This window comes from Pseudophryne corroboree, chromosome 4 (assembly GCF_028390025.1).
Source record: "Pseudophryne corroboree isolate aPseCor3 chromosome 4, aPseCor3.hap2, whole genome shotgun sequence".
Lineage (NCBI taxonomy): Eukaryota > Metazoa > Chordata > Amphibia > Anura > Myobatrachidae > Pseudophryne > Pseudophryne corroboree.
The window spans coordinates 451,813,156-451,829,450 of record NC_086447.1 but is presented as its reverse complement, the minus strand read 5'-3'; the positions used below and the strand labels follow the sequence as shown (position 1 = coordinate 451,829,450).

General features: G+C 45.4%; 1 protein-coding gene across 1 annotated transcript in view; it reads left to right on the top strand.

Annotated features, from left to right (window-relative positions):
- MDN1 (midasin AAA ATPase 1) overlaps positions 1–16,295 on the top strand; it is a 695,825-nt gene that overhangs the window by 579,883 nt on the left and 99,647 nt on the right. The window contains exons 71-77 of the mRNA XM_063916985.1: positions 10,527–10,636; positions 11,116–11,189; positions 11,384–11,576; positions 11,955–12,099; positions 12,242–12,388; positions 15,414–15,540; positions 16,022–16,127. Coding sequence (XP_063773055.1) covers positions 10,527–10,636; positions 11,116–11,189; positions 11,384–11,576; positions 11,955–12,099; positions 12,242–12,388; positions 15,414–15,540; positions 16,022–16,127 — 902 coding nt within the window. The remainder of the gene's footprint in view (positions 1–10,526; positions 10,637–11,115; positions 11,190–11,383; positions 11,577–11,954; positions 12,100–12,241; positions 12,389–15,413; positions 15,541–16,021; positions 16,128–16,295) is intronic.

Sequence of the window (16,295 nt, the reverse complement as noted above, 5' to 3'; positions counted from 1 at the left end):
ATCCCTAGGTCTTCAGGACACAGCCCTTTCTTGGTTCTCATCCTACCTATCTAATCGCTCTTTCAGTGTTCACTTCTCTGATTCTACCTCCTCTTCTCTACCTCTATCAGTTGGAGTACCGCAAGGCTCAGTCTTAGGTCCTCTGCTTTTCTCAATCTATACCTCCTCTCTTGGTAAACTAATCAGCTCCTTTGGATTTCAGTATCATTTGTATGCTGATGATACTCAAATCTACCTATCCTCCCCAGATTTGTCACCACCAGTATTGGCTCGTGTCACTGGATGCCTGTCTGCCATTTCATCCTGGATGTCATCTCGCCACCTCAAACTCAACATTTCCAAAACCGAATTAATTATTTTCCCACCAGCTAAGAGTAGTTACCAACCTGATATCTCTATAACTGTTGACAATGCAACTATCCACCCCACCCCACAAGCTCGTTGCCTAGGTGTCACCCTTGACTCTGAACTGTCCTTTGTTCCACACATTCAATCTGTCTCTAAATCATGTTACATGCACCTTAAAAACATATCCAAAATACGCCCTTATCTTACACAAGACACTGCAAAAACTCTAATCCATGCACTCATCATCTCCCGCATTGATTATTGTAATAGTCTCCTTACTGGTCTTCCCAAACATAGGCTATCACCACTTCAATCCATTTTAAATGCAGCTGCGAGGCTAATCTTCCTCGCCAGACGTTCTTCATCTGCTGATCCGCTCTGTCAGTCCCTCCATTGGTTACCGGTATTCTACCGTGTCAAATATAAAATACTTTTACTTACATACAAGGCTATTAACCAAACTGCACCATCATACATCTCCTCACTCATCTCAAAATATCTCCCTACCAGACCTCTCCGCTCTGCACAAGATCTGCGTCTCTCATCCACATGTATTACCTGTTCCCACTCAAAATTACAGGACTTTACCCGGGCTTCACCCACTCTGTGGAATGCACTCCCACGCACAATAAGACTCTCCTCTAGTCTCCAAACCTTTAAACGTTCTCTGAAAACTCATCTCTTCAGACAAGCCTACCAAATTTCAGACCCACACACACAACCTTCACAGCTTCCCTATCAAGTTACATCCCCTCTGTACAGTCCACATAAACTCACATTTTGTCTTTCAACATTGCTGGGTGATCATATCATATACAACCCATTAAGAACCTAGCAACCTGGGGAACCATTATGTGACAGGTAGCATCTATCCTTGTGTATCAATGCCTATTTCCCTATAGATTGTAAGCTTGCGAGCAGGGCCTTCCTACCTCTGTCTGTCTGTCTTTGCCCAGTTTTGTTCTATAATTGTTGTTCTAATTGTAAAGCGCAACGGAATATGCTGCGCTATATAAGAAACTGCTAATAAATAAATAAAATAATGATTGGTGTGGGCTGGTATGAATCTTGCCCTTGGATTTCTAAATCCTGCCTTGTATTGTCCATCTCCTCTGGGCACAGTTCTCTAACTGAGGTCTGGAGGAGGGGCATAGAGGGAGGAGCCAGTGCACACCCATAGTCAAAGTTCTTTTTAGGTGCCCTATCTCCTGCGGAGCCCGTCTATACCCCATGGTCCTTACGGAGTCCATAGCATCCTCTACGGACTAGGAGAAATAGATTTACCGGTAGGTTTAAAATCTTATTTTCTCTTACGTCCTAGAGGATGCTGGGGTAAATATTAGTACCATGGGGTATAGACGGGTCCACCAGGAGCCATTGGCACTTTAAGAGTTTAACAGTGTGGGCTGGCTCCTCCCTCTATGCCCCTCCTACCAGACTCAGTTTACAAAATGTGCCCGGAGAAGCCGGTCACAGCTAGGGGAGCTCTACAGAGCTTTCTTAGTAAAGGTTTATTTTAGAGTTTTCTATTTTACAGGGCGGCTGCTGGCAACAGCCTCCCTGCATCGAGGGACTGAGGAGGGGGGGGGGGGGGGGGGGGGGCAGTGTCCGCCCTGCGGGTACTGAGCCACTGTCTCCGCAGACTGGACACTGAGCTCCAGAGGGGGTAGATCGCTCCCCGCCGCAGGGGAATGCTCACCCCAGTAGCATGCCGCCACCCCCTTGCAGATCTGAAGTTGGGGTGAGTGAGTCACCAAACCCCCTAACAAGCAGGGGGTTGGTATGAAGATGGTGGCATCAGGGTAGGAGCGCAGTATTAACTGCGCTCCCGGATGGCTCAGCGGTACCTGGGTGCGGCGCTGTGAGGGGCGTCCTGAGCTGGCGCCTGAACCCTACACTGACCAAAAAAGCCTGTCGGGGTCTGCGGATCTCAGCCAGCACAAAATCCTCAGGCCAGTATAATCTCAGAAGAGCGGGAAGACGTGCCATTAAGGGGGCGGAGCTTCTCAGAGCGGACCCAACCGCGTTCAGCGCCATTTTCCTGCCTGCAGATGGATGCAAGTGGATGAACAGTCCCTCCAGAGCAATTCCAGCTATCTGTACGGTACCAGTGGGTTGTAGAAGGGAGGGGAGGCTGTGTAAGACTGTGTCACCTATTAAGGGACACAGTCAGCGCTGGTTTAGGGTCTCCCTATACCTGTATGTGTGTGGGTTGGCTCCAATCTCTGTATCTCTCTGCCATTCTTGGGGGGGAAACTCTGTCTGCCCTGTACCCTGTGTGTATGTGGGGTGTGTGGAGTGTACAAGCAAATATGTCTATAGACGGTTTCATATGCTGCAGAGGATTTATCTTCTCAGGAAGATCCCATCCCATGTAATCAGGATTGCACTGTTGTAGCGCATATCCCAGCTAGAGAACCGGAGTGGTTAGCCTCTTATGGGGACTATTTCTCAGATTTCTGAAAGGGTTACAAAGACTGAGCATGCGACTCAGGTATTGCAATCCTCTATGGCAGTATGGTCTGATACTGCTCCCTCGGGGCCCCCGCGGTGCATTCTCACAAACGTGCTCTTGCCGAAATTATGCAGGATGACATGGATACCGACTCTGACACAGCAGATGGTGATGGGGATGTGTCGAGGGGGACGAAATCACTTGCTAAGAGGGTGCAGTTGATGATTGAGGCCATGCGGGATGTGTTGCATATTTCTGACATGTCTCCTGAGCAGGTGGTTGAGGCCTTTTTCATGGACAGTAAGAAAGCCCCTCTCACCTTCCCAGCTTCTAAGGAATTAAATGCTATATTTGAAAAAGCCTGAGAAAACCCGGAGAAAAAATTCCATATCCCTAAAAGGGTCCTGATTGCTTTTCCCTTCCCGGAAGATGATAGAAAAAAATGGGAGTCTCCGCCTATAGTTGGCGCCTCTGTATCCAGGCTGTCAAAACAGGTAGTTTTACCAGTCCCGGGATCTACCGCATTGAAGGACCCGGCAGATCGCAAGGTGGATGCTACGCTCAAATCCATATACACAGCTTCAGGGGCTATACTGCGACCTAAAACTGCCTGTGCATGGATTTCTAAAGCTATAGCCAAGTGGTCAATCACTCTGCAGGAGGACTTGACTACGATGGATAGAGGTGACGTTGATTTGTTTTTACGTAACATCCAGGATTCTGCAGGGTTCCTGGTAGAATCCATGAAGGATCTGGGTTTCATGGCTGCGGGGATCTCCTCCATGTCCGTCTCGGCTTGCAGGGGTCTCTAGCTGCACCTATAGTCTGCGGATGCGGAATCCAGGAAGTGTGTGGAGGGCCTACCCTATACAGGTCAGGCTCTATTTGGGGAGGCACTGGATGCGTGGATTGCCACGGCTACCGCGGGTAAGTCTCCTTTTCTCCCTTCAGCTACACCGACTACGAAGAAGCCTTTTACTCCCGCCACGTCACAGTCCTTTCGGCCCGCGAGGCCTAGAAAGAACAAGCCTTCTCACACCTTTTTCAGAGGTGGTCGTGCTAAAAGCCAAAAAGCCTGCTCCCGCAGGTTCCCAAGACCAGAAGCCTTCTTCTGGTGCTCACAGTCCTCCGCATGACGGTGGACTGCACAGCCTGGAGGAAGGTCAGGTGGGAGCAAGACTCTGGCATTTCAGCCAACGCTGGGTGTCGTCTGGCCTGGACCCTTGGATACAAGATATAGTGTCCAGGGGGTACAGGCTGGAGTTTCAAACTCTCCCACCTCACCGTTTCTTCGAATCAGGCTTGCTAGCTTTGCCGGCAGACAGAGCGATTCTTCTGGACGCTATCCGAAAACTGGTAGTGTCCGAGGTCATTGTTCCAGTTCCGCCTCATCGGTGGAACAAAGGTTACTATTCGAACCTTTTTCTGGTACCGAAGCCAGATGGTTCAGTAAGACCAATTCTGAACTTGAAATCTTTGAACCCTTATCTCAGGGACTTCAAAGTCAAGATGGAGTCTCTGAGAGCTGTCATCTTAGGACTAACGGAAGGGAAGTTCCTGGTGTCCCTGGACATCAAGGATGCGTATCGCCACATTCCCATTTGGTCGCTGCATCAGGCCTATCTCAGGTTTGCACTGTTAGATGATCACTATCAGTTTCAGGCACTGTCGTTCGGTCTATCCACGGCACCGAGGGTCTTCACCAAGGTGATGGCAGAGATGATGGTTCTCCGCAAGCAGGGGGTGAACATAATTCCGTATCTGGACGATCTACTGATGAAGCCTGCCCGGGTATCAGTTCATTAGTGCATCTGCCTTCTGGGGAAGATGATTGCCTCCTATGGGGCTCTGCAGTACAGAAGGTTTCATACTTTCAGCTGGATCTCTTGGACCAGTGGTCGGGATCTCACCTACATATGCACCAGAGGATACGTCTGTCACCGACGGGCAGGATTTCACTCCTCTGGTGGCTACAACTACCACACCTTCTGAAGGGCTGAAGGTTCAGAGTTCAGGACTGGATCCTTCTAACCACGGATACAAGTCTGAGGTTGGGGAGCAGTCGCTCAGGGGTAAAACCTTCCAAGGAAGGTGGTCAAATCAAGAATCCCTTCTCCCAATAAACACCCTGGAGCTAGGAGCCGTATACAATGTTTTTCATCAAGCAGCACACCTTCTGCAGGATCGGGCTGTTCAGGTGCAGTTGGACGACGTACAAGGCGGAACGAAGAGCAGGGCTGCAATGTCAGAGGTGACAAGAATCCTCCTCTGGGCAGAAAGACACGCGGTGGCGATGTCGGCAATCTTCATTCTGGGAGTAGACAACTGGGAAGCAGACTTCCTCAGCAGACACGGCCTCCACCCGGAGGTGTTCGAGGAGGTAACCGGTTGGTGGGGAGTTCCTCACATAGACATAATGGCCTCCCGCCTCAACAAGAAGCTGCGGAGGTACTGTTCCAGGTCGAGAGACCCGCAGGCGGTGGACGCACTGGTAACACCATGGGTGTTCACGTCAGTGTATGTGTTCCCTCCACTTCCTCTGATTCCAAAAGTTCTTCAACTTATAAAAAGAACAAAGTTTCTAGCAATCCTCATTGCTCCGTACTGGCCAAGGAGGGCTTGGTACGCGGATCTGCTGGATCTTCTGCTGGAAGATCCAAGGCCCCTACCTCTTCGAGAGGATTTGCTACTGCAGGGGCTGTTTGCTTATCAAGACTTACCACAGCTACGCTTGATGGCATGGCGGTTGAGTGCCAGATCTTATCCCGGAAGGGTATTCCGAACAAGGTTATTCCTACCCTGATACCCCCTTCCTAGCCTGTAACGTCTAAACATTACCATCGAATTTGGAAAAAATGTGTGTCTTGGTGTGAATCCAAGAAATTTCCTGCGGTGGCGTTTCAACTAGGACGTTTTCTCCTTTTCCTGCAAGCAGGTGTGGATATGGGCCTGAGATTGGGCTCCATCAAGGTCCAGATCTCAGCTTTATCTATTCCAAAAACAATTTGCTGTCCTCCCTGAGGTTCAGACCTTTTTGAAAGGGGTTCTTCACATCCAGCCTCCGTTCGTGGCGCCAACGGCACCCTGGGATCTTGATGAGGTCTTACAGTTCCTGCAATCAGGTTGGTTTGAGCCTCTACAGGAGGCTGAAATCAAATTTCTCACGTGGAAGGCTGTCACTTTGTTGGCCTTAGCTTCTGCTCGACGAGTGTCGGAATTGGGGGCTTTGTCCTGTAAAAGTCTCCTATATGGTCTTCCATGAAAATAGGGCGGAACTCAGGCCTCGTCCGCAATTCCTTCCTAAGGTTGTGTCAGCTTTTCATATCAACCAACCTATTGTGGTGCCAGTGGCTACTGGCTCCTCAATTGCTTCAAAGGCCTTGGATGTTGTGAGGGCTTTGAAGATTTATGTGAAGAGGATGGCTCGTCATAGAAAATCTGACTCTGTTTGTCATCTATGATCCCAAGAAAATTGAGTGTCCTTCTAAGTAGTCGATTTCACGCTGGATCAGGTTCACCATCCAGCATGCATATTCTATGGCAGGATTGCCGTGTCCAAGATCTGTAAGGTGGGCTCTTCCTGGGCAGCTGCCCGGGGTGTTTCGGCTATGCAGCTTTGCCGAGCAGCTACTTGGTCTGGGTTGAACACGTTTTCTAAGTTTTACAAGTTCGATACTTTGGCCTCTGATGACCTCCAGTTTGGTGAAGCAGTTTTGCAGGAGCCTCCGCGCTCTCCCTCCCGTTCTGGGTGCTTTGGTACATCCCCATGGTACTAATATGGACCCCAGCATCCTCTAGGACGTAAGAGAAAATAGGATTTTAATTACCTACCGGTAAATCCTTTTCTAGTAGTCCGTAGAGGATGCTGGGCGCCCGCCCAGCGCTTCGTTTTCCTGCAGTGGTTATTTAGTTCAGTACTGCCTGGTTCCTAGGTGAGTTCTGCGTTCTTTACTGTTTCAGTACTGTTTGAGCTATTGCTGAGTTTTCCGGCATGTTGGCCAGATTTGCCTGTTGTGTGAGCTGGTATGAATCTCGCCACTATCTGTATTTCCTTCTCTCGAAGTATGTCGTCTCCTCGGGCACAGTTTCTGGACCGAGTCTGGTGGGAGGGGCATAGAGGGAGGAGCCAGCCCACACTGTTAAACTCTTAAAGTTCCAATGGCTCCTGGTGGACCCGTCTATACCCCATGGTACTAATATGGACCTCAGCATCCTCTACGGACTACGAGAAAAGGATTTACCGGTAGGTAATTAAAATCCTGTTTTCCTTAAGCTGGTACGCACTGGCCGATATAGTGTTCAGCCAATATATCGTTGGATGTGTATAAACCATGTGTAAGTGAACTGCACCGTTCAGACATATCTCGTCAGCTCTGATGACACACTTGCTTGGCAGGCACACACACAGATACTGTATATTGGTGCATCGTTCAGTGTGTATGGCCAAGGCTCAATAGGTCGGCCAATCAGCACGTCACCATGATGGGATGCATTATTCTAATGAGTCCTGGAGTCTTCGTAGGAGAGCACTGTCTCTACTGCAGTTCTGGTCACCAGGAGCCCTGGCTGCCAGGAGGATTCCTCTGGGTGTGGAGGTGCAAGTAATGTGAGGCACAGCCAGCAGGAGGGAGCAGCCGGGGTGGTGTGGCGGGGACAGATCTTGAAAGGTGCAGGTAATGTGCACGGTTTGAATGCGGGTGACCCTGCCAGCCTTACCGGTGTCCCATGGGGAGAATATGACCACCCGAAGGGGCTGACTGTGGAAGGCCAGTCTCTGCTCATCCCCAGTCAGTCCCCCTTCTGATCCGCAGGTGGTGCAGTACTCTTACTGATCCACTAGTGACAGCGGTTTCTCCCACCAAACACAACAACAAGAGCCATGCTGGAGCTATTAGCAGCACTGCTTAGCTACGCACACAGCATGCAGTGTGACAGGGCTGCTCTCCGGACAACCATCTTCTTTGTCATCTGGGTGACTGACCAGTGTTTAGCCCGGAGCCAGGACACACTGCGCTTTGTTAGGGCACCAGCAGTGTTTGTAGTCCACTGCTCGCCCCCCTTCACCATGCATCATCGTGCCCCTCTCTCGAGCACATCTCCCGGCGGTCCCCAGCTGACAGCCGCACAGCACCACCACCCTGGGTGACACTCTCACGTGTTCTCACCCACTTTGAAAGCTGGAATTGTTGCCACCCGCTTAGCCTGCACTCAGTGACACCACAAATCCCAGCATACCAGCGCAGCCCAGGTCTCCGTTGAGAGCTACAGTCACTAGCTTGCTCTTTTTTATTTATGATTTTTCCACAATATGGAGGTTGGCTGGTTCCACAACAGCCTGGGTGAGACCGGCTGCAGTAGCTTAGTGTTTCTGCCAGGGGCCTCTGTGTAGGTGGGCGAGCGCGCTAATGCTGCAGCACATTGGGCCCATATGTTACATACAGTGCATCCGGAAAGCATTCACTGCGCTTCACTTTTTCCACATTTTGTTATGTTACAGCCTTATTCCAAAATGGAATTAATTCATTTTTTTCCCCTCAAAATTCTACACACAATGACGAAGTGAATAAAGTTGTTTTGAGATTTTTGCAAATGCACTGTACATTGTGTTATTCCCCTTATGTACTGCACAGTGAGCTGCTGCTTTTTATATATACACTGGCATTGAGCACAGTGGTGTTACATCAGGGCCTGCCAGTGGGGACCCTTTGTCCTGTCCCTCCCACTATCTGTAAATTATAGATCATTGCATGGCTGTGCATTCCTGTACAACCTCACTACCTACTGCCCACTGTGTGTATGTATGTATATGTATATATATATATATATATATATATATATAATGTGTATATACACTGTCCGAATAGGCAGCACTCCCCGTGAATGGAATAATGCTCCGGTGCCCTCCGTGGATCTCCCCAGCGCCGGAAAGCCAGATACAGAACGGACGTCGGTGGCACACAGAAATGAAGGCACAAACTGCAGGTTATTTCAAAGTTTCGAAGGTTTAATCCTTCGTCATCAGGATAATAAAACAGTACAAACACTCACCCTTAAATACCTCACCACGGCATGTGCTACAGCTGGACCCAGAGGCTGATTGACGGCGCCCACAGATGACGTCCTCATTCGCGCCCCGTTTCCATAACAACAAAACAAAACTGTGAATTAAAAAAAACTGACTGTCAGATACAGTAGTTGGAAAGAAATTTGATACATATAGACATTGTTACATAATATACAGTAATGTAATTCTACAATATCTTCCAGGCACAATGTAGCCAGTCTCTTATCATAATCGCATGGTACCTCAAGCAATATAACCTAAAACAATATCTATTTCACGGATGCCGACCAACCAGAGGAGCTCAGGATGTCGATTGTTACACAACATAATTAAAGTGAAAATAAAATATCTGGGACCAGTATATTTAATCAGTAAAGTTGCAATATTGGAGAGTGATTTAACAGTGTCACTTTATTAAAGAAAACAGTGGAGTACAAGATTTTCATTAAATATACTGGTCCAAGATATTTTATTTTTATTTTGTCTTTAATTATGTTCTGTAATATAATCGACATCCTGAGCTCCTCTGGTTGGTCGGTCTCCGTGAAATAGATATTATTTTAGGTTATACTGCTTGAGGTACCATGCGGCTTTGATAAGATACCGGCTACATTGTGCCTGGAAAATATTGTGGAATTACATTACTGTATATTATGTAACAATGTCTATATGTATCAAATGTCTTTCCAACTGCTGTATCTGACAGTCCGTTTTTTTAATTCACAGTTTTGTTTTGTTATGGAAACGGGGAGCGAATGATGACGTCATCTGTGGGCGCCGTCAATCCGCCTCCGGGTCCAGCTGTAGCACATGCCGTGGTGAGGTATTTAAGGGTGAGTGTTTGTACTGTTTTATTATCCTGACGACGTAGGATTAAACCTTCGAAACGTTGAAATAACCAGTGTGTGTATTTTATATTATGTCTTATGCCAGCTGCACACTAGCCAATTGAATGGCCGATATATTGCTGGTATGTTGGCCAGTGTGTACCAGTGATATGTCTGTCAACGACTTCATTCACAGATATACAGTATCGCATCGACTGTGCTGTACAGACTATGATCAATTTATCTACAGATATATTGGTGCATCGTGCTGTCAATATGGGCAGTCAGCTGACCGCCCATACGCTCGTTGCACAAGCCGGTGGTGATTGACAGTGCAACTGGCCTGGCGCATGTAAGTGCCTGCCCAGTTCATGGCATCACTCACGATTGATCAGGCAGTGTGTATGCACAACACACTGCCTAATACGTCTACAGATAAGTCTATAGGTGTGTACCCAGCATTTGACTGCTAAATATTCATTAGATATATAAATTGCACCTACAGGTAAAAAGTACAAAACACAACCTAGGGGATATAGGGTAGTAAATGATATGCATTACACTGTTATAATGTGGGCATAATGAATAGAGTATAAAAGACCAATGAAGTAAAATCAATGCTTTTGTAATATCCATGACATGCACAAACACATTGACTGGTCTGGCAGTCTTTATCAGTTTCTAATTGTATGTGCTTAAAGTTAGTGCTGTACTACATTCTTTTATTTTTTCTTCTCACGAAGATACTTCTCTTTCGTACCTACATTTCCATTAGCCCAACGTGTTGTGAGCAAACCCTATTTTTAGTAGACTTTTTGTTTTTGTATTGCAGATCCTCTTTGCAGTCTGCTGTGGAATTTGTACAATTATTATAGGCAGTTTTTGCCATCAGTTCAAGCTAGAATCCATGAATTACGTAATCCAGTGGAAAAAGAACTAAAAGTACGTATGTGTATGTCACACTCACAATGCACTTTCTTGATATCGGAGATGTACTGCAAACAGGAGGGTTCTAAAGGGTACAATGGTTTAAAAGAATTCTGGCAGAAAACGGCCATCTGTTTCCCCCTGACATTAAAGGAATCCATCCAGATACTGACTTACAGTAAATGTATCTGCTAGATCACCTTCATAGTTCTCACATTTAAATTGCACAAAGTTGTTTTCATTTTGTGTTTCTTGTAACCTCATTGTGTACAGTTAAGGCAATAGCTACTTCTATAGAATCAGGTTCTGTGACAGCCTGGGATCTTTTGCTGTCCTCCATATACTGTATGAGTATAGAACTCACTCATTTGCTTTGGAATATTTGCTCACTTTAAAGACCTTTCTATTTTGGGTTGGGAATTGTTTACACTTAATAGTAATTTTTTTTTTAATAATGAAAAGTGACTATGACATTGATGTAATATCTTTTGCAGGATTTTGTGAAAATATCCAGGTGGAATGATGTTAGTTTTTGGTCTGTAAAACAGTCAGTGGAGAAGACCCATCGGTAAGTCTGTGCTTAAATAAAAGGTTCTGTGTTATTGTCTAAGAGGTGCGGTTTGTTGAATCCCCAATAGTTTAAAATTGTAAGTACAGTAACCAATGAAGGAGTAGTCAGGCATTATTGCTGTATGCAACTTACCAGTGTGGATGTTCTCACCTTGATCTACAATTCATGCTGATCCCTCACTTTCCTTTTAGAACACTTTTTAAGTACACCAAGAAGTTTGAGTCTGCTCTCTGTGAGCCATCTTGCCCAGCATTAGTAGAAAGTGTCCATGAAGAGAAACTAGAGCTCACAGATGCTGCAACAGACTTAAAAGTAAAAAGACACACTGTGGAACAGCTCACTTCTGTCCTCAAGGCGGCTGTATCCAGAGCAAGCAGTGCACCGGTAAGGAAATGAGATGTAATCTTATTGTGTGTAAGAAGGTGGGGAGGGGGGGTATTTTGAAGTAAGTTTCGCACTAGACTACTGCTGTTTAGGGAGCGTTCACATGATTGTGGTGGGCAATATGTGTATGTCACATTAGAAATGGGTGTTTATTTCATGTCTAAATGAGTGACAGTATTGTAACAGACAACTCTCTGAAGATAACTACATAGCCATACTACTTTAAATGGGAAGGATTTGTCTGTGGTTATATCCTATCACTGCCATGAAGTGTCAGCATGTCACCATTCATGTTTACATATTGGGTCTTTGTAGCATGGTTTGCTGAGATCACGTTCACCCATCATAAGACAGTCATGCATGTATTTGCTTTCACAGCTAAATTGTGGCGAGGACATTTATTCAGCAGATTCTCTTCAGTGTCGTCTCCCTAAATTGACAAAAAGAATGAGGCAGTTGTGCTCTACATTTGTACAGAAGAGCTCAACTCCAACTTTGTGTGAAAATCTCAATGGATTTACAGGTATTCAACGTAGCTGAAGTATGCCGGTACACTTATGAATGTGTCTGATTATTTGTCCAATTTATTCCAAATGCAGCCTTCACAGCAACTTCTTGTGCTGTTAAATTCAAGACCGCTTCAGCATTTTCTGTTTTCATTGCAGAGGGCGTCATAGAATCTGTGAATGAGCTTCAGAATCTTACTATAGACCAGACCACGGATAAGGAGAAGCAGAGAACGGAGGCCAAACACATCCTCATGCAGAAGCAAAGGGCACTTTCTGAGCTTTTTAAAATGCTGTCTAAAACTGGTATGTAATCTTCTGTTGAGTTTGACTAATGTTGCTATTATATTGAGAGGTGTAGTTTCTATCCAGAGCATCCCATGGCTACAGCCTGTTCTGGAATACTAAGTATTTATTTCTAATTGTATTTGATATGTAATCTGCATTCTAGCTGTTCTTTAGTTATTTACGGTTTTCCCATGGCTGACCAGGGAAACTCCTCTAAGGGTGTGCAGTAGTTATGTTTTTTTTTTTTTTACATGTGCCCAATGTAATATTAAATTATCGCATGGCCATCTGGATTCAGGGACCCTATGCACTGACTGTTATGCGGGACTTAGTTACATGCAAATTCAGGGGTTGCTGCGTCTTCGTGACAAAGCCTGCGTGGACACAAGCATACAGAAAAAAGAGAGAATGCAGATACACACTCTAGATCAGGCCTGGCCAACCTGTGGCTCTCCAGCTGTTAAACTACAAATCCAACTATGCCGTGTCACATGCTGGGACCTGTAGTTTCACAGCTGGAGAGCGACAGGTTGGCCAGGCCTGCTCAAAATACTAATCACTGCTAATCAGAATAATTATAATAAACTATTCAATCTAACATAGAGCAAAATTGAGGTGCTTAGTATAATTTTTTGTCCAAAAATATGGGCCCACCAACTGCGACCAGGTGACCTCATCTGGTAGGTCCCTAACACTTAGTTCTAAGTCCTCGGCACGGGGACCCCCAGGTCAGCACAGGCCTGCTGCCCCAAGGCATTACACATTTGATGGCTGACAAGAGTGAATAACAGGCTTGTGCTCTTCTGACCACTGTTGTTCCTATTAAAGAGCAATCTGTTGGACCCCAGGAAACGACAGATTCTTTGTCACCTTTGGTGACAGAACTGGCCTGAGTCCAATCTATGAAGTGGTAGGCTTCTGGTTTTGTAAAGGTCCCTCCCTATTTTTAACAATTCTTTGAGAACCTGCGACTCTGGGAGTCACAGAAGTATTGTCATTTTGCCCGACTTCCCTTGGGTGAAACGGAGGATGAGGATGGGGGAGCTTCCTGAAGAGATGTTTCCGCAGAAGAGCGATGGCTCTCCAGCTGAAGCCTCTAGGCCATCTAAAGGGTAGGTAGAAGAGGACGTTTACTGTTCTGTTGTCTTTGAATCTTTCAGAACTTATCACAGAGGTCTGGAAAACTCTGAATAATAAGTTTGCCATTCCCAGGAGCTTTGTCTCTTCAGATATGCAGCACCCAGGTCACAAACGGTTGAACCGCTTCCATCAGGCAAACACTACAGGTCCATTCCCGCGAAGTCGACCAGATCCATTAAAAGCTTTTTCCCACTGGCTGTCCACCAGCTGAACAATATCTAAAAAGTCTAACATGTATAATATGTCGAGTCTATCGTACAGTTGCAATGTGCAGTAGAACTCATACGTTTTTCCCCTTTCTTATGCTATGTATTCCCCCTTCATGTTGCTGCTTGGTGATGCACTGTACCGTTGGCCAGGTGTACGCGAGTACACCTGGCCAATAAAGCTGATTCTGATTCACATGCAGAAATGAGAACTATATTCCTCTGTTGGTCTAGTTAACTATGCTTCTGGTCCTGGGGTCTGCATCTTTTAGAGACCCTCTTGACAAAAACCTGGAGTGTTGTCTGCGGTCAGTATTCATTGGCACAAGGGTAGCTATGTGGCCTATGCTGGCTACATCATGGTTGGCTAGATCTATGGATTATTGGTTGGACCAACTCCTTGTGGGCTTCATGCAGACCTCTAGGGATAATCTTCTAGACTTGGCAGAACATCTCCAGACCACTGCAGAATATGGTCCAGGCAGCTTTCAGGGTTTCAGCTACGACTGTCTATGCTAGGCTGGCTTTCCTGGAAGGCAGATACAGAGTCCAAGCATTCTCTTGAGGTTCTCCCCTTCGAGAAAGGCATTCTTTTTGGTCTGGCGTTGTGGAAGATTGTTCACCCTACAGGCGGTGATCAGTTATCAGCCATGCTACACAGATCCCATTGCCACCTATTACGAAAGAAACCTCTTATGGCATTTACTTGCCCTGTAGTGCCAGATGGCATAGTACTCCAAACTTCTTCCCAGTTCCTTTTGTGCAAAGAGTCTCTAGTCTTTAGGTTCGGTGTACCTCAAAGTTGAGAAGTGGAATCCTTGATCCTGGTAACTTAGCAGGTGGCAGCAGATGTGTCAACAAGTGCACCTCTGTTTGTCACAGGCTGTGTGTAAACAGTGTAAGCCAAAATGATTGGATTATTTTTGCTTTGCCAATAATTCATTGGTCTAGCGGCAGTTGATGGATTGTGCTATTGCCACATCTGATTCTTTGACTTACTGCCATTCTATCCAGTCATTGTAATCTTCCCATGCCTGGAAACAGAATCCCACTTTCATAAGTTTCCTTGTAAACTACAGAGACGATCCAGTTTCATGGCAGCTACAGATGGTAGTCATCTGATGCCAATCCTTTGATCTCCCATGGTTGTAAATAGCAGGGCAGACTTTTTTCTACTATTATGAATTAGGTAGGCTAAAGTGCAGGTTTACATTAAGTTCAATGTTCAAAAATTAATGCATTTCAAGTATTGATTATAAAACATAAACACATCCTCCTGCAGTGGATACAGAGGTGCTAAACGTTCCAAAGACCTACTGTACACTGTGATCTAGTTATGTGACTGCCGGTCCCAAACCCCCCCTACATCCCACCCCCTTAGAATCCCGACAGTTGGCATGCCGACTAGCAGGGTCACCATACCGGCGGTCTCCTGACCGCTGGTCACGCATACCCAACCACCTACACTGTGTGTCTGTTTTTAAAGTGTTGCTGATTCCACTTTGTTTTTGACCTGGCTATGCCCAGAGAGACAAGTTTATGCAATGTAAACGTATGTTTTGCTGTTTAATGGTAATATATTTAATTAAATAAAATATGAGTTAAAAATACAGGATTAGCTTTTTTCTGTTGCCCACATACTGTACTTCTTGCATTGTGTTTGAGGCCCGTTATGTCTTTATTCTCATAAATTGTAGGTTTGTCATATCGGAAAGGACTTGCATGGATACGTACCAAGAACAATCAAGATTTACTTTTCCTCCACCCTTTGGACCTCCATAGCGCTTTGACCATTTCAAATAGCACCCTTGAAACCAATGCGGAGTATGACTTTTATTTGCTATTTAAGTTATAGACTACATAAAGCTTTTATGTGCTTATTAATGACCTCTTTGCTTTTACCATATTGTAGTGTGCATGCATTATTCTTACTGAAATTAAATGAGTTATATTTTGTAGTTCTCATGTTGTAATACCCTAGCATTATGAAGAGTTCCTATCATATGAGCTTGAGATACATAAGCTTTTCAGCTGCAGTTACACAAGTTCTATACTGCCACTCTTCATTTATATGAGCTTTTTTGTTTGTATTTAATAGCATGCATTTTTGCACAGAAGTTCGTTTTTCAAGACTTCTATTTCATACTTCTATTTACCACGTTCCCCATGCGTTTAGCTCTAAAACACACTGAGTTTTTGTTTTTTTCTTTCTCACAATAAGTTTTGAAACTGTCAAATAAATATGGGACTTAGCAGTGCTGTAGGTTCTGTAGACCCTTTTTAGGCAATGTCTTTTTCTATTCAGATTGCTAGCTGAGATCAGGGCAACTTGGGACGGTTGTCAGAAGTATTTCTACAAATCTCTTGCACGTAATTCCAGGATGGAGACGGCATTTGCGTCCCCTGCCAAGGTAAGACATATTGGTATTTTCAGTGTATACATTTTTTTCTTTTTTGTATCTGTTACATTTTTTACTCTCTACACAGTTAATGTCACTGTTTCTGCATGTGTTGTGCACATTTTTATTACAGTTTGTTACAAAACTCTAATAAGTTGCATCGGTTAGTTTGTACATTGT